This window comes from Phyllostomus hastatus, unplaced genomic scaffold (assembly GCF_019186645.2).
Source record: "Phyllostomus hastatus isolate PE091 unplaced genomic scaffold, TTU_PhHast_1.1 phas_contig_113, whole genome shotgun sequence".
Lineage (NCBI taxonomy): Eukaryota > Metazoa > Chordata > Mammalia > Chiroptera > Phyllostomidae > Phyllostomus > Phyllostomus hastatus.
In genome coordinates this window covers 15,501,516-15,528,220 of record NW_025333530.1, presented here as the reverse complement: position 1 = coordinate 15,528,220, position 26,705 = coordinate 15,501,516, and the positions used below count along the sequence as shown (strand labels likewise).

Genomic DNA, 26,705 nt, shown 5'->3' with positions numbered 1-26,705 from the left:
AACAAACTCCCTCATATACAGCTTTGTGGAAAAAGGTATGTCACCAAATAACATATTCTTCAAGAGCTGAGAACTGACCTACAGTGGACTAATTATATCATTTATCATTGCTTTCCAAAGTTGACTGCTCAAGGGAAAATTACTTGATCTATACCAACGCCAAAGTCAAAACTGGAACTAAGAGTCAGGCATTCTGCTATACTGGAAATCCGTAAGATATAAATGTTGGGTACAACAGATGCCAGATCTTCCTGTAATTTAGACTCAAATCTACACTGAGAGAATACAGATAGTCTTAGCAGCATTTTCAACCATGGTTTCAGTTATTCCTAGGGCTTACCTCTTGCCCTTGTTTCAACTTAAGATACTTATGTTTCCAGAATTTTACACATTCACAAATTTCTCTCTCCCAAGAAGAAAAACCAAAATCAAAACATACAAGTCCTGTAACATCCTTTCATAATGATTAAAAAACAACAACAACAACACTGAACAAGCAAGAAACAAGAAAATTTTCTCAACCTGGTGAAGGATATCTATACAGATTTTACAACTAACATCACACTCAATGGGGAAAGACTAAAAGCTTTCCTCTAATACCAGAAACAAGACAAGAATGTCTGCTCTCACCACTGCTATTTAACACAAGTTCTATTCAACATATGAGATTCTAGCTAGAGCTCTTAGGCAGGAGAAAGAAGTAAATGTATCCACAAAGAAAAGGAAGAAGTAAAACTATTTCTGTTTGTACATGACATGATCCTGTTTGTAGAAAATCCTAAGGAATCTACTACAAAACTACTAGAACCAAAAAAATCAGTTCTGCAAAGCCAGAGGATGCAAGATCAATATATAAAAATCAGCTGTATTCTACACACCAGCAAAAACTATCCAAAAACGAAATTAAGAAAACAATTCCATGTATAATACCATCAGAAGGAATAAAATAGTTAGGCATAAATTTAACCAAGGAGGCAAAACACTTGTACACTGAAAATTACAGAATGTTGCTGAAAAGAAGTTAAAGAAGACCTAAATAAATGGAAAGACATTCATGTTCCTAGACTGAAAGACAGTGTTGTTAAGGTAGCAATACTCTCCAAATTGATCTACAGGTCCAAAGCAGTTCCTATTAAAATTTTAGCTGCCCTTTTTTGCTGAAATTGACAAGGTGATCCTAAGATTCATAAAGAATCTCAAGGAACCTTGAAGAGCCAATACAATCTTGAAAAAGAATAAAGTTGGAGGTCTCAATATTTCTTGATTTCAAAGCTTTACTACAAAGACACAGTAATCAAGATGGTATGGTACTGGTACTGGCATAAGGATAGACATCTAGACCAATAACTGGGTATCTACACACAAAAGAAGTTAGACCATCACTGTACACCACATACTGTATTAAAAACAACTTCGCCCTGGCTGGCACAGCTCAGTGGATTGAGCGCGGGCTGCAAATCAAAGTGTAGCAGGCTCGATTCCCAGTCAGGGTACATGCCTGGGTTGTAGGCCATGACCCCCAGCAACCTCACGTTGATGTTTCTCTCTCTCTCTCTCGTTCTCCCTCCCTTCCCTCTCTAAAAAATAAATTTAAAAAATCTTTAAAAAAATAAAATGAAATAAATTTTAAAAAAAACAACTTCAAAATGATCATGGTGTAATCTTCCTGACCTTGGTTTGGGCAATGTTTCTTAGCTATGACATCAAAAGCGCAAGTAACCAAAGAAAAAATATTGGGTGTAATCAAAATTCAAAATTTTTCTGCTTCAAATGATAATATCAAGAAAGTGAAAAGAAGACCCACAGAATGGTAGTAAAGTTTTTAAAATCATTTATCTTGTAAGAGTCTAGTATCCCATATATGTAAAGCACATTTACAGCTCAACAATAAAAAGACAAATAACCTAATTCAAAAATTGACATAGGATTTGAATAGACATTTCTCCAAAGAAGATATTTAAGGGCCAATTAAACACATGAAAAGATGCTCACATCAAAATGAAAATCAAAACCACAATGAGATATCCACTTCATACCGAGCAGGGTGGCTATAATAAAGAAAAAATAAACAATAACAGTGTTTGTGGGAAACTAGAACCCCCATACATTCCTTGCAGCTGCTGGGGAAAATAATTTGCAGTTCCTCAAAAAGATAAAATATAAAATTACCATGATTCAGCAATTCCACTCTTAGGTATGTACCTAAGAGAACGGAAAACATATAGCCACACAAAACCTGTACACAATATTATCATAACAGTCAAAAGTATACTTATCCAGAATACTCAAATGCCCATATTCAAAATGTGGTCTATACACATACAGTGAAATACTATTTAGCCATAAAAAGAAATGAAGTACTAATCATGCTGTTTCTAACATGAATGAATTTTGAAAACATGCTAAGTGAAATAAGCCAGACCAAAAAGGCTACTCTTACATAACTCTACTAATACGAAATTTTTAGAACAAGGAAATCAAAAGAAACAGAAAGCATATATTAGCGACTACCGAGTGCTTGGCAGGGGATAGGAGTAGGGAATGGGAACTGACTGCTAATGAGCACACGGTTTCTTTTTGGAATGATAAAAATATTCTGGAATTATACAGTGCTGAGGGTTGCCTTACTTTGTTAACACACTAAAAGCTAATGCATCATATTAAAGTATATGATGCATTATATAATTTATCCCTTTAAAGTAAGGGATAAATTTTATGGTATGTAAACTATATCTCAACTTCAAAAACTGAACAGGAAAAATAATATGTAAGAGCAACCAAAATACAGATCACAAATATCATACAGTAAAGCCATATATTTTCCTTTATTAAAAAAAAAATCTGATTCTCATCTGAAATTTACTTATTCTCACTTTACATATAATTTGTATGAATCTGGTTATATGTATTCAAAGCCCATTGTGAATTAAAACCTTCATATTAGGGAAAATAAAACCGATAGACAAACATACTGACAGTAAGATTTTAAGAAAGGCAAAAGAACTTACAAGCATAGTATAGAGCCATTTAGTAAGAGCAACTCAGCCTTCAACAGTTCCTGGCAGTATCACTGATACACAGCCAAATACACTAATCTGTGTTTATAGTAATGAAAATAATGACAATGATTAAGATAATAAAAGCTAACCCATTTGTCACTTTCAATGTGTTTATTACTTAGTTCTAAGTACTAAACATTTAGTTATTCATTTAATAATTCCCAACAATCCTACAAGGAAAGTACTATTATTATTTCATTTTAGAGATGAGGAAAATGAGGGATCACATAGCTAAGTAAGTGGAAAAGTTAGGATTCAAACGCAGACAACAGGCTTCCGAGTCCATCATCTTAACCACTACATTATAGTTCCTCTAAGTGATGAACTATCAGTCACGAAAAAAATATTAAACAATGTTCAGTATGATCCAAGACCAGAAGCTCTGTAATTTTTATTTCATTATAAAAATGCTCTTTAGAAAACACTATTCAAGGCAGCCTGTTATCTATAGGGGCAGGTCTAGAGGTCAAAGAACAACTCTTTGCAATCTCACTCCAATCTGTATTTCTGGCTTATCTCTTTCCCCACATTCTAGCCAAACCAGACTGCTCATGTTCCCTAAACATATGGAGCCTGCTTTTCATGCCACTTTGTTAAAGGCCTTTTCTTCACTATTCTGCCTATAAAATTCCTACCTTTCAAAACCTAGTTCAGATAACTCTCCCCCTGTGCGACCTTCCCTAATTCCACTAAGAAAAACTGTGTTCTCACAACATTTTGTACATATCTCTATTAAAGCATTTATCACATTTCATCATAATTGATTGCTTAACTCTTCTTTTCACCTCCTGGGATTTAAACAGAACCAAGTTAATTATAGATGGTAAATAAATTTTTAAAGTTCTGGTATCTAATAAAGTAAAATTATTTTTTTAAAACTCAATAATACAAATGACTAGTTAGCTAAGTCCCATATGGTCAAGGTTTTAACAAAAGTCAAGAAATTGAAATCATTAAAAGGAATGAACTTCATTTTCATATAAACTAAAAGTTACAAAGGTTCTTACACATTAAACTTATTCACCAGAAATCTTTTTAAGAAGAAAAAGACTGCCCTGGCTGGTGAGGCTCAGTGGACTGAGCACTGACCTGTGAACCAAAGGGTCACTGGTTCGATTCCCAGCGGCACATGCCTGGGTTGTGGGTCCAGTCCCCAGTAGGGGGCACACGAGAGGCAACCATGCATTGATGTTTTCCCCCCCTCTCTTTCTCCCTCCCTCTCCTCTCTCTAACAGTAAATAAATAAAATCCTAAAAAACAAACAAATAAACAAAAAAAAAAACCTGATAAAAAGACTAATATCCTGGATCAAACCTGAGTAACTTGTGGTAGTAAAGGTAATATGAATAATGATCTGAGTACAATGTTAAGTGAGAGACAAGTGTTCCCAGAATCTAAAACAACATAGTGAAAGGAGTAGTGGGCTACAAGAATACAATTTAGTAAGTTACTGTTTGAGTAATATATGCCAAATTAATGCCCTCAGAAATTAAAGTTGCCCTAATTCAAGTCACTCCTCAAAAGTAATTTATTAACTGTACTTGAACAATGACTAAAATAAAAAAATTTTAAGTAAAAAAAAAGAGTAATTTATTCCCTAAAAACTTATAGTAGTATTTACATTTTTACTTACTTTTTTAATATATTTTATTGATTATGCTATTATTACAGTTGTCCCATTTTCCCCCCTTCACTCCCCTCCACCCTGGAGACCCTCTCCCACCCATATCCCCCCACTTTAGTTCATGTCCATGTGTCATACTTATGAGTTCTTTAGCTTCTGTATTTCCCATACTATTCTTACCCTCCCTCTATCTATTTTCAGCCTACATTCTATGCTACTTAATCTCTGTACCTTTTCCCCTCTCTCCTCCTCCCATTCCCCTGTTGCTAACCCTCCATGTGATCTCCCTTTCTATGCTTCTGTTCCTGTTCTAGTTGTTTGCTTAGTTTCTTTTGGTTTTGCTTTAGGTGTGGTTGTTAGTAATTGTGAGTTTGCTGTCCTTTTACTATACATGTTTTTTCCTTATCTTCTTTTCTTAGATAAGTCCCTTTAACATTTCATAAAATAAGGGCTTGGTGATGATGAACTCCTTGAACTTGACCTTATCTGAGAAGCACTTTATCTGCCCTTCCATTCTAAATGAGAGCTTTGCTGGATAGAGCAATCTGGGGCGTACGTCCTTGTCTTTCATGACTTGGAATATTTCTTTCCAGCCCCTTCTTGCCTGTAAGGTCTCTTTTGAGAAATTAGCTGACAGTCTGATGGGAACTCCTTTGTAGGTTACTGTCCCCTTATCTCTTGCTGCTTCTAGGATTCTCTCCTTCGTTTTTACCTTGACTAATGTAATTATGATGTGCCTTGGTGTGTTTCTTCTTGGGTCCAACTTCTTTGGGGCTCTCTGAACTTCCTGGATTTCTTGGAAGACTATTTCCTTTGCCAGAATGGGGAAGTTCTCCTTTATTATTTGTTCAAATACGTGCTCAATTTGTTGCTTTTCCCCTTCCCCTTCTGGTACCCCTATAATTTGGATGTTGGAACATTTGAAGATGTCCTTGAGGTTCCTAAGCTTCTCCTCGTTTTTTTGAATTCTTATTTCTTCATGCTTTCCTGCCTGGTTGTTTCTATCTTCCTTCTGGTTCACTGTATTGTTTTGAGACCCAGTTTCCTTCCCTTCACTATTGGCTCTCCTCCGTGTATCTTCCTTAATCTCTTTTATGGTGACCTGCATCTTTTCATCTAATTTGTGCCCAAAATCAACCAATTCCATAAGCTTTCTGATCACCAGTGTTTTGAACTGTGCATCTGATAGATTGGCTATTTCTTGGTCGCTCAAAAGGATGAGTCCTGGGAGACTGATCTGTTCTTCTGTTGGAAACATGTCTCTCCCTGTCTTTTTTTTTTTTCTTTTTTTTTCCCAGTCTGGTCACTCTTTTTACGGTGAGGGGCGGAGCCTTAGGTGTTTACCGGGGCTGGGCACCCCAGTCGCTAGATTGTGACGTTGTATGTGGGGACGAAGGCCGGGGGCGGGAGGGAACAATGGCGGTAGTTCCGTTCTCCCGGGAACACAGTCCCTTCTCTGGGATCCTGGATTGCACGCTCTGCCCTGGTCCACAATCGCTGCTTCACTGGGTCTGCCAGCCTCCACTTGCGCACTCACACCGCTGCGATCTTGCGCGCCCGGATGGCTCACTCGCCAAGTTCGAGCCCAGTTCGCACTGATTTCTCCCCCACGCGCGCCACTGCCGACCCGAGCCCGCCTGGCTCCGCCCTGCCTACCTGTCTGGGTGAACAGGTCTACTTCAACTTCTTGGCTGTCCGACTTCCATTCAGATAAATTCTCTATCAGTTCTATGTGTTATTCTAGCTCTAAATTGTTGTTGTTCTAATCTTGGTTGTGCGTGGAGGTACCGTGCGTCCACCTATGCCTCGATCTTGCCGGAAGTCATTTTTCACTTACTTTAGATGAGTTAATATTTATTTCCAACTGGATAATACCAAATACAACTATACCTATATGTACAATCTACCTATTTCTCTCCTAGTATGTCACTTACAACCAAGCTAATAAATAACACAAGATAACCAATATAGTATTTAGCATTTAAAAAGAACAAACGAATATATAGTGATCCCTCAAATATTCATTGAATTAACTGCATTTGGCAATATCTGTTCTATTAGAAAAGTCAGTTTACCTGTAAAAGAAATGTCATTTCACTATGCTTTATTAAAAAGTTATCTAAACTAACGGCTTATGATAATTTTTCTTCCTATTTTCCCATACTTACAATTTGCCTAATATGCTACAGTTCTAGCAAAATCTAACCTCTTATTATTTACTTCTAACCACAGCTTACCACCAACCTCTTTCATTCACACTCTCCCCTATCCACAAATTTTCATGATCTTCAGGGTCTCTAAAGGACCTACCACCTCCAACTCATATTCCTGACTCTAAGCCACTGACTTTCCATAAGTAAACAAACCTAATGAAGTTACAGATAGTTCAATGTTCTCCAAGGCAACCTTTTATATACAGCACACCTTTAAATCAAATGTCAACTTTGCATTATTGACATAAAATTAAAACCAACTTAACTACTTCTATGTGTTACCCATTTGAACAGTCACAGACCTGAATAAATATTTGTGTAGTATTCTCCATTACCTAGGCTGAGAATTTTCCTCATACATTCTTTCTTTCCCCTCCTTGAAGAGGCTTATGGTCTGCTTAGTTTTCTTCATCAAATTCTCCATGAATACCCTAAAATACTCATTTTCTCCAAGTGTCTCCATCTTCCCCTCGTATCTTGACAAGATAGTACGAAGATGCTGGTAGGTATCTGGCAGCAGGTCTAAGATATAAGGTGGGCTATTCTTTAGCGCCAGCTTTGGGTTCTGACACAACCGCACCACCTGAAACAAATGAAAAAGAAGGACTATTACTTGGAAAATCTTAAGGACAATTTCCTTAAGTTAAAAAAGTTATACAACATGTACTTTTGTAGAAAAGTGAAAAAAGGATAAGGATATAAGAAATGATCGACTTCCAGTTAAGAAGGAGGTATAGGCAAACAAACATGACTCATCTCCTAATATAACCACAGCAAAAATTACAACTAAACTACAAAACAACAGTCAAACAGAATGATCAGAAAGTTGGGATGTATCCAAGTCTGACAACAAGGAATTAAAGAAATCACATTCATCCAAACGGGTAGGAGGAGCAGATGCAGAGATGTGGAACAGGCAGACCCACACCCATGCATGGTGGATAAAAATCAAATGGAATGTTTTGGGTGCAAAGGATCCCACACCCACACCAGACCACCCAGCCCAAGGTTCTAGTACCAGGAAGATAAGTCCCCATAACTTCAGGCTGTAAAAACACCAGTGAGGGTTGAGGCAGCAAAAGAAACTGCAGGATTCTCAAGCATCTTCTCTTAAAGGGCCTACAGCAGACTTGGGACATACACAGATTCATTACCCCGGGACACGAGCACGAGGACAGTAGCTGGAAGGGCACCAGTGGCATATGGGGAGAAACTGAAGTGTCTGGTATCAAAGTGAATGCTGGGGGACAGTTTCCTCCCAGACCACACTCTAGAGGCCAGCTAGCAGCCATTATCCCTTTTCTGAGCCCTCCCCACACAGAGCCACACAGTGGCAACAACATTTCTGAGACTCCATCAACCTGGTTGACATTGGTTGCCCCATGGGTTGTCCCATGGGTTGTCCCACCCTGGCAAATACCTAAGACTGTACCCATTCTAACTTTATGGATGCACCTTTCTACAACAGGCCATGCTACCAAGACAGGGAGTCAAACAAAGCAGCTCTATCTAATACATAGAAACAAACACAGGGAGGCTGCCAAAATGAGGAGACAAAGAAATATGGTCCAAATGAAAGAAGAATACAAAACTCCAGAAAAAGAACCAAACAAAATGGAGATAAGCAACCTATCAGACACAGAGTTCAAAACACTGGTTATGAGGATGCTCAGGAACTCATTGGGTATTCAACAGCATAAAAAAAGACCCAGGCAGAAATGAAGGTTACACTAAGTGAAATAAAGAGAAATTTATAGGGAATCAACAGTGGAGTGGATGAAAATGAGAATCAAATCAGTGATTTGGAACATAAAGACGAAAAAAACATTCACACAGAATGGCAAGAAGAGGAAAGAAACCAAAAAATGAGGATAGTGTAAGCAGCCTCTGGAAGAACTTCAAGCGATCCAACATTTGCATCATAGGGGTGCCAGAAGGAAAAGAGAAAGAGCCAGAAATTGGAAATGTTCTTGAAAAAATAACGAAAGAAAATGTCCCTATTTGGTGAAGGAATTAGACATACAACTCCAGGAAGCACAGAGAGTCCCAAACAAGATGGATGCAAAAAGGGCCACATCAAGACACATCATAATTAAAGGTTAAAGATAAAGAGAGAATCTTCAGAGCAGCAAGAAAAAAGCAGGGAGTCACCTACAAAGGAGTTCCCATAAGACTGTCAGCTGAATTCTCAAAAGAACCTTTGCAAGCTGGAAGGGACTGCCAAGAAGCATTCAAAGTGATGAAAAGCAAGGTCCTACAACCTAGATTACTCTATCCAGCAAAGCTATCACTTAGTAGGGTAGATAAAGTGCTTCTCAGATAAGGTCAAGTTCAAGGAGTTTATCATCACCAAGCCCTTTTTATATGAAATGCTAAAGGGATTTATTTAAGAAGAAGATCAAAACTATGAACATTAAAATGGCAATAAATTCACAACTATCAACAATTCAATCTAAAAACCAAACTAAGCATACAAGAACAGAAAAAGGAGATCATCTGAAGAGTTATCAGTTGGGAGGGGAAAGGGGGAGAATGGGGAAAAAGGTGCAGGGATTAAGAAGTACAAATTGGTAGGTATGGAAAAGATAGGGATGTTTAGGACAGTATAGGAAATGAAGTAGCCAAAGAATTTGTAGAAATGAAGTAGCCAAAGAACTTGTATGTGTGACCCACTGCCATGAACCAAGGGGTGGGGAAACTGCCAGAGGAAATGGGGGGTACCAGGTGGAGGGGTGCAAAGGGGAAAAATTGGGATGACTGTAATAATGTAATCAATAAAATATATTTTAAAAAAGAAATTATCTATAACTTCTCTGCTAACAGGCAATCATTTTACGTTTTCAGTAGTCCCCTTACAGGGTGAGTTCTTTAAATTATATGGGTGACTAATGATTCAAATAACACATAACAGACTAAACAACTGAGGAAGGAAGGCATGGGGTAGGAAGACATCCACACAAATGCCTAAAAATGCAAAATGATACATGGCAAGTTCATTTTAAAGATTTTATTTATTTTTGTATAGAGAGTTGAAGGAAGGGAGAAAGAGAGGGATAGCAACATCAATGTGTGAGAGAAATACTGATGGGTAACCTGTCACATGCTGCCAACTGGTGGCCTGGCCTGCAACTCAGGCATGTGTCCTGACCAAGAACCAACCAACAACCTTTCCATTTGTGGTACAACAGCCAACCCACTGAGCAACACCAATTAGGGCAGCAAGTTCCTTTTAAATGCATGGCTCACTCCACAACAGAATAAGAAAATTCTCAAGGGCAGAAACAAAGTACATGTCTGCCCTAGGAGGTACATCTCAGTGATGGGGGCATGGACTTTTAACAATCATGAGGGGACAAAAGCAGAGAAACCCTGAACACAGAAAACCATGGAGTTGATTGAGATACCTTTCCTTCTCACATAAATGCAGGACTGTCAGAAAATTCTCCTGAAATTCTTTTACTACCCTTTACTTTCAACTTTTCTGAGTTCTTAAATTTTATTTTTTAAAGATTTTATTTATTTTTTGTTTGTTTTTAGAGAAGAAGGAAAGGGAGGGAGAAAGTGAGGGAGATTAACATCAATGGGCTGCCTCTCACACATCCCAAACCAGGGACTGGCCTGCAACCTGGGCATGTGCCCTGACTGGGGGGGGCGGGGATCAAACTGGTGACCTTTAAGTTCTTAGGCGAGAGCTCAATCCACTGAGCCACACTGGCCAGGGCTGAGTTCTTGTGTTTTAAATGGGCCTCTTTTAAAGAATAATAGCTAGCCCTAGCTGCTGTGACTCAGTGCACTGTAATGCCAGCCTGTGAAACAAAGAGTCGCTGGTTTGACTCCCAGTCAGGACACAAGCCTGGGTTGTGAGCTGGGTCCCCAGCAGAGAGCACATGAGATGCAACCACACACTGATGTTTCTCTCTTTCCCTTTCTCCCTCCCTTCCCCTCTCTAAAAATAAATAAATAAAATTTTAAAAAAAGAAAGAACATATAGTTAGATTTTTTAATCCAATGTAACTATCTTTGTGTTTTACCTGTGAGTTTGGTCAATTTTGTATTTGTTATAATGACTGATACTCTGCATTTATTCCATTTTGTACCTTCAATTTACACAGATTTTTCTGTGTCTAAAAAAGACAGATAAATTTTACAGGTGAAAAATGTCTAAAAATAGATCCAAATATATATGGACCCTTGACAAATCACAAAGGAATAGTCTTTTCCAAAAACAGCAGTGGAACAATGGGGGATACATCTAGGGGGAAAAAAGCACATCAAACTAAACCCTCAACTTACACTATACCAAAAACACAAAAGAAAATGATAGGTGGGTTAGAGACCTAAATGTGAAAGGCAGATCTATAAAGCCTTAAAATATAATGAGAAAATTATCTTTCACAACAGAGAAAAATTTCTTAAACAGAAGCATAAAAAGCATTAACCTGGCTTCCAGTCAAGATGGTGGCTGTAGACTTCCAGCCAAGATGAAGGTGTAGATAGATACCCTGTGCCTCCTCCCACAACCAAAAGAAGGACACCAACAAATTAAGAACAAAAAATAACCAGAACTGCCAGAAAATCCAACTGTATGGAAATCTGACAACCAAAGAGTTAAAAAAACATTCATACAGACCAGTAGGAGAGGCAGAAACAGACAGCCTGGGCAGAGAGGACTCTCGGCAAGGCAGCAGCTGGAGAATCAGGGCAGGAGAGGTAGCAGGTGGCAGAGCAGGGGGTCCTACATTTGCATAAAAATAAACTGGGAGGAAAAACTAGGGAGTGAGACACACTGTATAACCCAGGGTTCCTGCGTGGGGAAATAAAGTCTCAAAACCTCTGGTGGTAAAAAACCTGCGGGGCTTGAGGTAGCAGGACAAACTCCCAGTCTCACAGGAGAGTTCATTGGAGAGACACACTGGGTCCTAGAACATACACAAACCCACCCACCCATGACTCAGTACCAGAAGGGCCCAATTTTGCTTGTGGGTAGCTGGGGAAATGACTGAAAGCTGCCGAGAGCCCAGCAAGTGGCATTGTTCCATCTCTGACCCCTCCCCTACATACACCACAATGCAGCAGCAACATGGGTTGGGTGGGTTCGTGTATGTTCTAGAACCCAGTGTGTCTCTCCAATGAACTCTCCTGGGTCCTTACAGGCAAGAAGGAGCTGGAAAGTATTCCAAGTCATGAAAAGCAAGGACCTACATCCAAGATGACTCTATCCAGCAAAGCTTTCATTTAGAATGGAAGGGCAGATAAAGTGCTTCCCAGATAAGGTCAAGTTCAAGGAGTTCATCATCACCAAGCCCTTATTACAGGAAATGTTAAAGGGATTTATCTAAGAAAAAGAAGATTAAAAAAAATGTATGAACAGTAAAATGGCAACAAACTCACAGTCATTAACAACCACACCTAAAACAAAAACAAAAACTAAGCAAACAACTAGAACAGAAGCACAGAAATGGAGATCACATGGAGGGTTATCAGTGTGGGAGTGGGTGGAGAGAGAGGGGGAAAAGGTACAGAGAATAAGTAGCATAAATGGTAGTTAGAAGATAGACAGGGGGAAGTTAAGAATAGTACAGGAGATGGAGAAGCCAAAGAACTTACATGTACGACCCATGGACATGAACTAAAGCGAGGGAATGTGGGTGGGAGGGAGTGTGCAGGGCAGAGGGGAATAAAGAGGGACAACTGTAGTATCATAATCAAAGTATATTTTTAAAAGAATACAACGACTCAATGTCAAAATGTATTTCTACTCCAAGTAGTTTATAAATTCAGTCAAATTCGTATTAAAATTCCAATAAACTTTATCATGGACCTTATCAAGTTAATAGTAAAACATGGAAGAAAAAGGAACCAAAACCAGCCAAGCCTATTTTGAAAAAATCACAAGGTAGATGGTACTTACCCAATATGTTATCAAGACATGTAAAATAGAGCAATGTTGCCTTTGACAGTAAATGGCAAAATGGAACAGAAGAGAACCCAAACACAGTCTCACACATGTATGGGAAATTCAGTATCACAAGTTGACAAATCAGAGTTCAAGAGAAAAACTACTGGAAAATTGGTTGTCCATATTAAAAAAAATTAGGTCCCTCATACATTACATGAAAATAAATTTCAGGCAAATTAAGGATCTCACTGTGAGGAGAAAAAAATTTTAAGTTTTTTTTTTTTAATTGAAAAATATTTGAACTTTTATGATCTGAGAAAGGAAGGATTTCTAAAGCCATAAAAGGAACTAATTATAAACGCAAAGACTAACTAGTTTGACAATACTAAGATTTTAAAGTTATTATAACTCATAAGAACGACTGTTCCACACTGTATCCACACTGTATAGATTCATTTAAAAATAGAACCACACTGTATCTATTCATTTTAAAAATATCAATCCATGTTCACTGCCACCTTCATTCTCTAATGCCAGGGCCTCCTCCAGCCGAAGAAGAACGAGGGTAAGTCAAAAGGTCTCTATACCAAGGCTCATACAAAGCAGACTGCCAGCAAATCGACCAGCGGTAAAGCATCAAGGAAAAAAATGGTGACCAAAGTCACTGGCAAGAGTGTGCCCTCTACTAGAGGGGTGAAAAAACCTCATGGTTACAGGCCTGGTACTATTGCACTTCATGAAATTAGATGTTATCAGAGGTCCACTGAACTTCTGATTCACAAACTTCCCTTTCAATGCCTAGTACAAGAAATTACTCAAGACTTCAAAACAGATTATGCGCTTCCAGAGTGTAGCTACTGGTGCTTTGCAGGAGGCAAGGTCAGCCTATCTGGTTGGCCTGTTTGAAGAAACCAACCTGTGTGCTATCCATGCCGAACATGTAACAATTATGCCAAAAGACATCCAGCTAGCACACAGTGTATGTGGAGAACATGCTTAAGAATCCACTATGATGGAAACATTTCATTCTTTGAAAAAAAATTCTCTTCCTGTTATTGGTAGTTCTAAATGTTAGATATTGTTTTACCATGGGGTCAAAAGGTACCTAAGTATATGATTGCAAGTGGAAAATGGGGGACAGAAATGAGGTATTGGCAGGTTTCCCATTTTCATTTGTATGGGAATTTTTTAAACATAAATGCAAGGACATAAAGCATTAATGCAAGTCAAGATGTTTCAGTGAACAAGTTTCAAGCAGTTCAACTTTATAACAATATAAATAAACCTGTGAAATTTTCCTGGAAAATGCAATTTGGATTTTTTTAAAACTAGTTAATTTCCTATTGATGGCAATTAAATGGTGCTTGCAGCATTTTTATAATAGAGTAGATTCCACCCATTCACTGTATTTTTCTAATTGAGTTGTCCTACATGCAAGTATGTTTTCAATGTCTGTCTTCTGTGCTGTTCCCGTAAGTTTACTATTAAATTACATTAAACTAAAAAAAAATATCAATGTAATTACAATACTGTATATTCTTGAACACCCTATTGCTATTTCTATCATATACTTATCATCACATATATCTTATAAAGTCTACAAGTCATTATTATTATTACTATTACTACTGTTATTTTATATAACCAATATTCATTCATATTTACCCATATAACTGCCCTATCCAATGCTTTCCATTGCATCTGAAATCATTTTCCTTTAGTCTAAAAAACATCCTTTGTTTCCTTTATGGTAGGTCTAACTGGCTACAAATTCTCTTAGTTTTTGTTTGTCTGAAAGCATCTTTATTTTGTACCCACTTTTTTAGCTGTTTATTTTCTATTGACCTTATTTCCATTCTGTTGAAGAGTTTATGGAAGAATAGCTCTGTTACACAGAGCAATCGTAGGCAAGTTAACATGACACTTTTGTGAGAAGCTCATGATCAGACCTGGGATCAGTAACCATCAGAAGTCTCAGCTCCCAGATGGCTGCCTGGATCTATTTAGTGAAGGTTCCAGGAATGAACTGGCCAGCAACGGGAGGGACTTCTGGGGCAGCGACAAACTTCAGCACAGCTCGCTAGCCAGTATTCCTAGACCATATGACATTAACATCATCAAGGTTTTCAATGGCAGCAATGGTACAAGCTGCTAGCAGAAGCTTCTCCCAGGTTCTCTTCAAGATGTATGATATAGCCCTGGCCAGTGGAGCTCAGTTGGTTGGGCACCATCCTGCAAACCAAAGCATCACTGGTTTGATTCCTGGTCAGGGCACATGCTTAGGTTGTAGGTTTGGTCCCTGGTTGGGGTGCTTACAGAAGGCAACCAATCGATGTTTCTCTCCCTCTTTCTCCCTTCTCTTCCCCTCTAAAATTAAAAATTAAAATTAAAAAATTAAAAATAAAGATTTATGATGTAGATGCCATCCCTTTTCCTTTTGTAGATGTCCTATTCTATTTGACAGTTAAGGTTGGTGTCACCTAAGTGGGTTCTTGCCTCAAGGAATGTGAGGACATCCTCCTCTTTCATTTGCAGGACATCCAGAGCTCTGGACACTATGCAAGTTTCCCTTTATGGGAACCAAGAACAATGGCATATGGGCCCCTCTCTGGGGAGTGAAGAAAGGGTCCACTGTTAAAGGCTATTTTCACTGGATAAAGATTGACAGTTGTCTTCCATAATCATTTTATGGCTGCTATTTCATGTCCTGTGCATGCCACTGTTACTGTTAAAGGCAGGTTGTCAGTCTCACTGCTCCTTTGAAGGTAAAATATCTTTTATACTCTGCTTGCTTTTCAGATTTTCTTTGGCTCAGGTTTTCAGCAGTTTTACTATGACGTGTTTGGATACGTTTTACTTGTATTTTTCCTGGTGTTTATACAGCTTCTTTTATTTACTTCATTGTTTTCATCAGTTTGGGGAAATTACCAGCCAATTTCTCACCAAAAATATTTCTGCTCCATTCTCTTTTTCCTCTTTCTTACAGGGGTGTCCAACCTTTTGGAGTCTCTGGACGACAATGGAAGAAGAGTTGTTGTATTGAGCCACACATTAAATATACAAACACTAACAAAAACTGATGAGCAAAAAAAAAAAAAAAAAAAAGGTTTTAAGTAAATCTATGTTTTTGTGTTGGGCCATATCTGTAGCCATTCTGAGCCACAATGTAGCCCACAGACCACAGGTTGGACACCCCTGCTAGAACTTCAATTACTTACCTAAGACCTTTTCACCATATTCCATGTGTCTCTTGCATTCTTTTTTGTATTCTCCATTCTTTTGTCTCTCAATGCTTCAGTCTGGATTTTTTTTCTGATTTATCTTCCATTTCACAACTTCTCTCTTTAGCTGTATCTATGTCGTTAGTAAACCCATCCACTAAATTCTTAAGAATAGGTTCTTGTGTTTTTCAGTTCTTGAATTTCTATTTCACCCTTTATCATTTCAAGTCTCTGTCAAAATAATCAATTTCATTTTTAATTTTTCTAACACATTAATCAGAAATATACCTTTAGTCCATGACTATGACTCAAATATCTGTATCTTCATAGGTATATTTCTAGTGTCAATTTTACCTCTTGGTTTTCAATTGCATTTTGTCCTTTTCTATGCCTAGGGTGCTTTGTTTAAAATTATTTATGTTTTTTAGAGGGTAAGGGAGTGAGAAAGAGAGGGTGAGAAACATCAGTGAGTGGTTGTTGCCTCTCACATACCCCCTACAGGGGACCTGGCCCAAAGCCCAGGCATGTGCCCTGACTAGGAATTGAACTGGTGACCCTTTGGTTTGCAGGTCAGCACTCAGTCCAGTGAGTCACATCAACCAGGGAAATTTTGTAATGAATGCTGAACATTATATATAAAAAAGTATAGAGACAAGCTGAGGTCATGGATGATGCTATTCATAAAGAATTTATTTTTTTTCTAGCAGTCAGGTAGGCTATAAACACTAGGAAACCCAGATCATACTAATCTAATCCAGAATTGAAAAGATTTAAAAGATGGGCTTCAGTCCTTAAAAAAACTGGTTTACTTCTGTTTCACCTTTACTCCTACAATTTAGAACCTCAGGAAACCAACCCAAAAACTTAGAGTGTTTCAGCCCTGGCCATGTAGCTCAGTCTATTAGAGTCGTCCAGATATTCCAAGGCTGCAGATTCAATCTCCAGTCAGGGCACATAAAGAAGCAACCAATGAATGTATAAATGAATGGAACAACAAATCAGCATCTCTCTTTTTTTCTCTCTCCCCCATCCTCTGTGCTTCTACCTCTTAAAACAAAAAACAAAAAACAAAAAAAACTAGCATATTTCCTAGGGCCCTCCACTTTGACAGGCTCCAATTCCAATTTTTTGTCCTTGACATGAGTATTCTGAAACCTACTTAGCCTCTCAGCTGTCACTTCCAGAATCAGCAATGACCTCAAGGGCATGGGAGCCTCAAACATCTGGCTTACCTCTCAGAGCTTTCTTTATCTTCCTGAACTTGGCCTCATAATTCCTCACTGCCTTTATAGCTTTTTAACATTTTCTAGCTTTTCTAGTTGTCAGCAGCATATTTAATTTGAAACAACCTAGTCTGACATCTTAGTAATTTCTTCATATTTTAAAATACCTATTATTTTTGTGTCACCAAAAACTCATTACAAGGAGGGACCCCAAAACAACTGGAATTATCTTCGGCAGGCAAGCCCCTTATAGTACAGACTTACCCCCCTAGGTGAGTGTTTTAGGAACCTATCTGTATCAGTGTAATAGCTGACTTTGTGAGAGGCTGCATTCGCCTTCAGTAAATTTTTCTGAAGACTTTTTAACATTATATTTTATTAGCTATGCTAGTACTGTTATCCCAATTTTTCCTTCTTTGCTCCCCTCCACCTAGCACCCCACATCTTCTGAGGCAACCCCCAAATCACTGTTCATGTCCATGGGTCATGCATATAAGTTCTTTGGCTACTCCGTTTCCTATACTGTACTGTACATACCCATGACTATTCTGTAACTACCTATTTGTACTTCTTAATGCCCTCATTACCACTTCACTCATTCCCCCATACTCCTTCCCATCTAGCAACCATTAAAACACTCTCCATATCCATGATTCTAGGAAGACTCTTTCAACATGTTTACCCATTTCATGATGGGTGATTTACCAGCACACCTACCTACACTGCACTGAGTATTCAGCAGTTTTTGACCAAAAATGGAATGACCCCCCACACCCCCATCCCCCGACCCCATGCCCCACCTGTCCTATTTACCCAATCTCACCACAAGTGACTTTTATTTCCCTGGATGAAATAAGTCCTCAAAGGGAAACATTTTGCAGATGTGGAAGAAGTGAAACAAAAAACGACAAAAACTGATGAGTTTAAAAACTGTTTCGTGCAGTGGTAAAAACATTGGTGTACTGCATCAAATGGAGAGTACTTTGAAGGTGACTGAAGTTTAAACATGTAAGAATACACAATTCTTTATAAATAAATTCTGGGTTTTGGAGGGTTATAAGTAAATTCCAAGTTTGGGGGGATCTCCCCTCTCATCAATTTTTTGAGATGTCTAAATGATTCTAATCTATGAACATACTATATCTTAACCACTGCCCTCACTTTGTTTTAACATTTATATTGTTTTCAAGTGTTTACCACACTGAACATTTATGGGTATTTTATTCTTCTATATATCAGATTATTTCCTTAGGATAGATCCCCCAGAAATGGAATTATCAGGTCCATAGAGCAACTACAAAATTCCAATTTAATGACCACTCATCAATGACTCTTCAAATGATAAGTGAGACAATACTAAATGTTTAAAGCTACTTTAATTTTGTTCTCTGTACACCACTTCCTAAACTTTTGAAAACAGCCCTACATATAAGTCTAGCAAATAACTACAAGCTAAATCAACAAAAATATTTGATATATGAATATTTCAAGTGCTTTAGGAAGTGCTCAAGCAAAACGGAAATGACATAGCCAAGAAAAAGACTCTACCTCAGAAGACAATTATATTCTAAGCACTGTAGAGTCAAGAATAATAATAAAACAAACACAGACTGTCCCCAATGTATAAGTGTTACATTCCAAAACCTCATTTGTAAGTCCACTATTTATCATTCAAAAAATTTTTTACAGGCTATATATATACATATAAAAAAATATTAAAATGGCAGGTTCCTGGGTTATTCCATGGAAGGAAGTAGGGGAGACTGACACTGAACTTAAAAGATCAGAATTCAATAAAGACTATATGAGGTATATGATCGAAGGTTTTTATTTTCAAAGAAAATGGAACATGTTTTATATAGAGAAAGAATCAAAAGAGAAAACACAGTAAATGAAAAGATGAGGTCTCTGGCAAAACAACAGGAAATGGGATCTACAACACAGCTAGGAACACTAAGCACCATTAAAAGAAGGGACATCCCCTTCCTCTAAAACAGGAAGGGAGTTAGGACAGGTTCAAAGAGAGACAAATTCAGAAATACGGAGGCAGTAAGTTAAAGAAAGTTGTATCTGATGGGTTTGATTTGTCTCAATGTATCTATTCAACAAACACAGGGTGGAGCAAAAATAGGCTTACAGTTGTTCATATGGAAAACAACACAATAATTAATAAATAATAGTATAATAAACTCTGTGTTTTACACAGTCACAACTGTAAACCTACTTTTTTTATAATCCTCACCCAAGGATACATTTATTGATTTTAGGGAGAGAAGAAGAAAGGTGGGGCACTATTGTGATAAAGAAACATTGATGTATATATGCCACAACCAGGGACCAAACCCTCAACCTAGATACATACCCTGACCCCAGATTGAACCCACAGCTTTTTGGTGAATGGGACGATGCTCCAACCAACTAAACCACACAGCTAGAGCACCGAAAACCTATTTTTCTTCACCCTATAATACCATATTTTTCAGACCATAAGACGCACCTAGGTTTTAGAGGAAAATAGGGGAAAAAAATGTGGAGCAAAAAATGTAAAATATTGACTAACATAAATAACAATATTTCACCAATGTAAATGTAAACAGAACTCAACAACAGCATTAACAACCGTTATTCCTCCCAAATTGGGTGTGGGGGTGTGTGTCTTATAGTCTGAAAAATACGGTTATGTACGGCACTGGGACACAGAAATGAAAAAGACAATATCCCTAAATCTGAGAGCAATTAGGCAGTCAACAACAATTTTTTTAAACAATCAACATGAAAAGTATCACCTTCTATAGAGAATGAAAATAGACTAATACAATAAGAAAATCCTGGGTGACTGCTTTAAAACAGTGAATAGGGAAAGCTCTCTGAGGTAAATTTAGGTTGAGTTGAAATTACAGGAAGGTGTCATCCACGTAGATTCAACAAAAGAGTAACCAAAATAGAGGGGAAAAATAATCAAATAGCCCTCAAGTAGGAACAGGTTTGGATTTGTTTGAGGAGTACAAAGGTTAGTGAAACTAAAATGCAAAGAGCAAGGTGAAGTGAGGGTGACTGAGACAGAGATGTGCAGTAGGCAGGGAATTAACAAGGAAACATAATGAAGTCTAAAATAATAAGTTTTAAGTTTTCAATTAAAATTTAAAGGGCCAGCTGCTTCTAATATCTTGACAAGATTGCCATCAAAGGATAAAAAAGTAAGGACTGAACTAATGGATCCCAAATTATAGATAGTAGTCACCCTGTGGAGAGGGTGGTCATCTGAAGTTATGAGAATAAAAGGGGAGTTTTACACTTTGTTCTGCATATTTTGTAATTCATAAATTGCTTTTACAAAGAGTGCTACATTGACGTACTGCTATTCAAAGTGGGTCTAAGAAATGAGGAAGCAGAAGTTAGGATTTCATCCCACTCAGTGAAATAGGGAAGATCCGTTGTTTACAACAATGTGCCTAGGCAGCAGAGTCTACTAAATAAGATTCAGCCTTCATCCTAAAAGGTGCAGAGAGAAGACCCAGAATCACTGCTGATTTCTTCTGAAGGAACCATGGGAGCTTCTATGACAGAGATACTGCCTCTCCCAGTGCTTGAATCCCAGTGTTTGGAGTATGTACCACCATTGCCAGCATAAGTAAGCATCCCTTTCTACTTTTTTTGGAAGCTGATGCAGGAGGGAATATTGTGGGGACAGAGCTGAACTTGGCTTCCAGTGCTCCTTGTTGACTACTCCCACCTATTATACTCCAGCACAAAATGTGCTAATCAAGAAAACATTTCACCCTGGCTGGTGTGATTCAATGGATTGAGTGCCACCCTGGGAACCAAAAGGTCACTGGTTCAATTCCCAGTCAGGGCACACCTGGGCTGCTGGCCAGGCCCTCAGTTGAGGCTGTGTGAGAGGCAACCAATCTATGTATCTCTTGCACACCCATGTTTCTCTCCCTCTCTTTCTCCCTCCCTTCCCCCCTCTCTAAAAATAAATAAAATTTTTAAAAAACAGTTCACAATGACTTGCTTATTATAATTCCCCCTCTTCTAACAAAACCTAAAGTAGATCAGAACCAATAACTTCATTGGGAAATGTGATTAAAATTCAGGCTCAGTTTTCACACTAACAGATCTAGGATGGTCATTAGGGAATAATTTCTCAATGTATGTTACTGTATATTTACATATAACATGAACTGTGGTGCAAGTGAAGAGTCAGGGGCCAATTTGCTAATGACTTAACAGGTTCATTATACACAGGCTGCTGACTAACAAACTACAGAGTGGAACAAAAGTAGGTTTACAGTTGTGAATATGCAAGAGTTTATTCCTGTATCATTTATTAATTTCCATACAAACGACTGTAAACTTACTTTTCCCCCACCATGTACAAAAAACAGGTTATTATTATAGCAGGAATCACCAAAAAAAAAACCTTCAACCAAAATCACAGAGCAGATTATCTTCTTCCCTAATGCTACTAACCTTGTGAAATTTCTATCATGAATCACATGAAATGTTCAGTTGAGTATATGTTTCATAAGGAATTATGAAAAATGTTATATCTGTCGGGGGAGCCTTTTTTAAGAATTTATTTATTTATTTATTTGTAGAGAGCAGGGAAGGGAGGGAAAAAGACAGGAAGAAAAACAGATGCATGACAGGAACATCAATTGGCTTCTTCAACACCACCAACAGGGACCTGGCCAGCAGGCAGGTAATCAAACCAGTGACCCTTTGGTTTGCAGAACAAAGCCCAACCCACTGAGCCACACCAGTCTCTCTGGGGGAGCTCTTAACAGGCATAAAAATGCTTCATGTTTAATAATGACTATATGTTATCTTCATAACCAAAAAAGGGTAAAATTACTTTTAATGTTACTTCAATTAAGCAGTAAAAATTTAAAAGTTAGCCCTGGCTGGTATGGCTCAGTGGATTAAGCGCCAGCTTGCAAACCTAAGGGTCACAGGTTTAATTTCCAGTCAGGGCACATACCTGGGTTGCAGGCCAGGTCCTCAGTTAAGGAGGCACATGAGAGGCAACTACACACTGATGTTTCTCTGCCTCTCTTTCTCTTTCCCTTCCCCTCTCTCTAAAAATAAATAAAATCTTTTTTAAAAAAATTGAAAAATTAAATATAAAAAAAGATTTCCTACCCGATCCACCTAATTAATCTTATAAAAAATGAGGCAGTATGTTTCAATCCCACTTTATTAAATGGTTGCACTTTACTCAGCAAATACCATCTCTTAGGCGCAGGAACTGAAGTCAAGATAAAGCCTTGGTTCTGAGTAGCTCTAGTGGGGAGGAGGGAGCAAGAGAGAGAGATGAAATAAAAAGTATAAATGTTACCATAGATAACTTGAATTAGTATAATGGGAAAACAATGTGTACAAGCCTCTAACACAACCATGCAAAGTAACCAGTACACACAATTTTTTTTAAGATCTTATTTTTTTAGAGAGAGGAAGGGAGGGAGAAAGGGAAAGAAACATCAATGTGTTGTTGTCTTTTGCATGCCCCCAACTGGGGACCTAGCCTACAACCCAGGCATGTGCCCTGACTGGCAATCGAACCAGAGACCCTTTGATTTGTAGGCTGGCAAGCAATCCACTGAGCCACATCAGTCAGGGCTCCAGTACACATAATTTAAAGAGACACCAACCCTTAACTTAAAAGTAGATAACAGATATTTCATCAAATGGTACTAATTAAATACTGTCTTAATATCATTCAAGAAAATATGCATATGTCTACTTTGCCTGGCTGTGTGAATGGCAGGGTGTTTGTGTGTTTACGTGTGCAATGCTGTTGTATGCCTACAAAGATCACTTTCTCAGTAAATGGCTTTTGTCATTGAGACTGTTATATATACCTGAGAAGGTACTATATGAAGGAAATAACTAAACTTTAGAAGGTGGATAATCCTGGATTCCGAGTCAGTCTCCACTATTAACTAGTTACATAACCTCTCTGAGCCTATCTTTATTTTAAAAAAAATTATAACCACTAAATGGATACAGCAAAAAATGTCAGTTTAATTACCTTTAATTGATTTGTATCCCCACACCTTCCCCTTTCAATAATTCCTTTGGGGCACACAGAGCAATTTTACAAAAACTTACTAGCACTTACTATTGTGTAAGTCCTTAAAACTAGACACTGTCAAGAAAATAAGCAGGTTATAGTTGCTGTCCACACAGAGCTTACAATCCTGAGTGGTTAAGATAAACACGGAAGAAATACGAATGCAATGTTTAGAGATCTCTTATCACTTTGTACATATTTATGTGGTCACCTATCATTATAATTTAATTTCCTGTAGTATAAGAATTCACACTAAGCACTATACTTGGGATGTAGTGACCATGCAAACATAGGAAGAAAGGTAAGAAGGTAGGGAGTAAGAAGTCCTTAGTGCATCTTACTTCCAAAAAATAGAAAGTTAATTAACTCAAAGTGCTTTTGGGGGAGTGAGGGGTGGCAGGTGGGTAGTGTCAACAGAAGCAGGTAGGCTGGGAGCAGAAGGAAGAAGGATCATCTATTTTTTTTTAAGTTGTACAACATAATGATTTGATATATGTACTGTATTTTTCGGACGATAAGATGCACTCCCCGCCCCCACCCCCAATTTGGGAAGAATAATGGTTGTTAATGCTGTTGAGTTCTGTTTATATTTATATTGGTGAAATATTGTTATTTGTTATTAAATATTTTATATTTTTTTTTGCTTCAGAACTTTTTTCCTATTTTCCTCCTCTAAAACCTAGGTGCGTCTTACGGTCTGAAAAAAACACAGTATATATTGCAAAATGATTACCACAGTAAATTTAGTTAACATCCATCACCTTACAGTTACAATTTTTTTTCTTGTAATGAAAACTTTTAAGATCTACTCTTAGCAACTTTCAAATATACATTACAGATTCTTAATTATAGTCATCATGCTGTACACCAGAATTTGTAAGTTTATACCTTTAACAGCATTCACCCATTTTGTCCAGTCCCCTGGCACCTGACTCTAACAATCACTAATCTATTTTTTCTATGAATTTGGTTTTTATTTTTTATTTTTATTTTTTCAATTATGGTTGACATTTAATATTCTATTAGTTTCAGGTATATAGCATAGTGGTTAGACATGTAACTTATGAAGTGATCCTCCCATAATTTTAGTACCCACCTGACACCACACAGTTTTTACAGAATTATTGACTATATATCCCCAAGATTATTTTGTAACTGCCAATTTGTACTTCTTAATCTCTTCACCTTTTTTACACAGCACTCCAACATCCCCCCCTTCCACCTGGCAACCATCACTTTGCTTTCTGTATCTATGAGTCTGTTTTTGTTGTTTGTTCATTTGTTTTTTATGTTCCACATGTAAGAAGAATCAACTTTTAGCCCTGGCTCGTATAGCTCAGTGGACTGAGCGCAAGCCTGCGAACCAAAGGGTCACCTGTTCGATTTCCAGTCTAGTGCACATGCCTGGCTTGTGCCCAGTACGGGGCACATGAGACTCAACCATACACTGATGTTTCTCTCCGCAGATTCTCTTTCTCCTTCTCCTTCCCTTTCCTTCTCTCTAAAAAATAAATAAAATCTAAAAAACAGAAAAATCAACTTTTAAAGCACTTTATTTTTCTATTAGTTACATTCAATATTGTTTTGTATTACTTTCACGTGTACAGCATAGTGGTTAGACAATCATTTACATTACAAAGTGATTCCCCCCATATTTCAACTACCCAACTGGCACCATACATAGTTATTACAATATTACTGACAATATTCCCTATGCTATATTTTATATCCCTGTAACTACCATTTACTTCTTTTTTTAATAAGTCTGGTTTTTGTGGGGGTTTTTTGATTTATTGATTCTAGAGAGGGAGAGGGAAAAGGAGAGTCCTGTATGTGCCCTAACCAGGGATCGAACACACAGCCACAATGTATTAGGACAATGCTCTAACCAACTGAGCTACCCCATCCAGCCAGGGTTCGATCTGTACTTCTTAATCCCTTCACATTTTTCACCCAGCCACCCAACACCCCTCCTCTTTAGCAACCATCAGTGTATTCTCTGTATCTATAGGTTAATTTCTGTTTTGACTGTTCATATATTTTGTTCTTTAGATTCCAAATGTAAATGAAATCATATGGTATTCTCTCCCTGACTGACTTATTTCACTGAGCACGATACCCTCTAGATCCATCCATGTGTCATCCCAAATGTAAGATTTCATTTTTTATGGCTGAGTAATATCCATTGTATATAGGTACCAAATTTAGTTTTATTTAGTTTTAGAGACAGGGAAAGGGAAGGAGTAAGAGACGGAGAGAAACAGTGATGTGTGAGAGAGATACATCAGCTGTGTCTTGCATGCCCCCCCGCTGGGGACCTGGCCCACAACCCAGGCATGTGCCCTAACTGGAAATCAAACCAGCGACCTTTCAGTTCTCAGGTCGGCACTCAGTCCACTGAACCACACCAGCCAGGGCTATACCACAGCTTTTTTATCCACTATCTCTTCATGGGCCCTAGCATTGCTTCCACATCTTGGCTAGTGTAAATACTGTTGCAATAAACAGAAAGGAGCATATATTCTTTCAAATTAGACTTTGGGTTTCTTCAGACAGATACCCAGAAATGGAATTGCTGGATCATAAAGCAGTTTCACTTGATTTTTTGAGGAACTTCCATTTTGCTTTCCATAGTGGCTGCACCAATCTGTATTCCCACCAACAGTACATGAAGGTTCCCTTTTTTCCACTTCCTCACCAGCCCTTGTTTGCTGACATATGATAGCCATCTAACAGGTGTGAGGTAGTATCTCGTTGTGGTTTTAATTTGCATTTCTGTGACAATTACTTATGTTGAGCATCTTTCCATGTCTATGGGCCATCTATATGTCCTCCTTGGAGAACTATCTATTCTTGTATTCTGCCCACTTAATTGGTTTTTGTTTGTTTGTTACTGGTTGTATGAGTTCTTTATAAATTTTGGATATTTATTTTAACCCCTTATCAGATGTATCAAGGGCAATACCCACTCCCATTCACTAGGTTGCCTTTTTGACATGTTGATGGTTTCCTTTACTATGCAAAACCTTTTTAGCTTGATTTAGTCCCATTTGTTTTTCTTTTTCCCTAACCCAAGTAGATATATGAGGAAAAATATTCCTAAGAGAAATACCAGAGATTTTTCTGCCTATGTTTTCTTTCAGGAATTTCATGGTTTAAAGTCTTAAATTTAAGTCTTTAATCCATTTTGAGTTTATTCTTGTGTGTCATGTAAGGTGGCCTAGTTTCTTTTCTTTTTCTTTTGCCATGTATTTTTCCAGTTTTCCCAACACCATTTATTGAATAGACTATCTTTACCCCATCACATGTTCTTGCCTACTTTGTCACAGATTAATTAAACATATAAGCATTGTTTTATTTCTGGCTTCACTGTTCTGTTCCATTGATCTA

At 37.8% G+C, this 26,705-nt stretch overlaps 1 protein-coding gene and 1 pseudogene across 1 annotated transcript in view; one reads left to right on the top strand and one right to left on the bottom strand.

Moving 5' to 3' along the window:
- Positions 1–26,705, bottom strand: part of CBL (Cbl proto-oncogene) — a 115,784-nt gene that overhangs the window by 76,894 nt on the left and 12,185 nt on the right. Inside the window, exon 2 of the mRNA XM_045838929.1 lies at positions 7,232–7,479. Within this exon, the coding sequence (XP_045694885.1) occupies positions 7,232–7,479 (248 nt within the window). The remainder of the gene's footprint in view (positions 1–7,231; positions 7,480–26,705) is intronic.
- Positions 11,977–13,795, top strand: LOC123817424 (annotated as a pseudogene).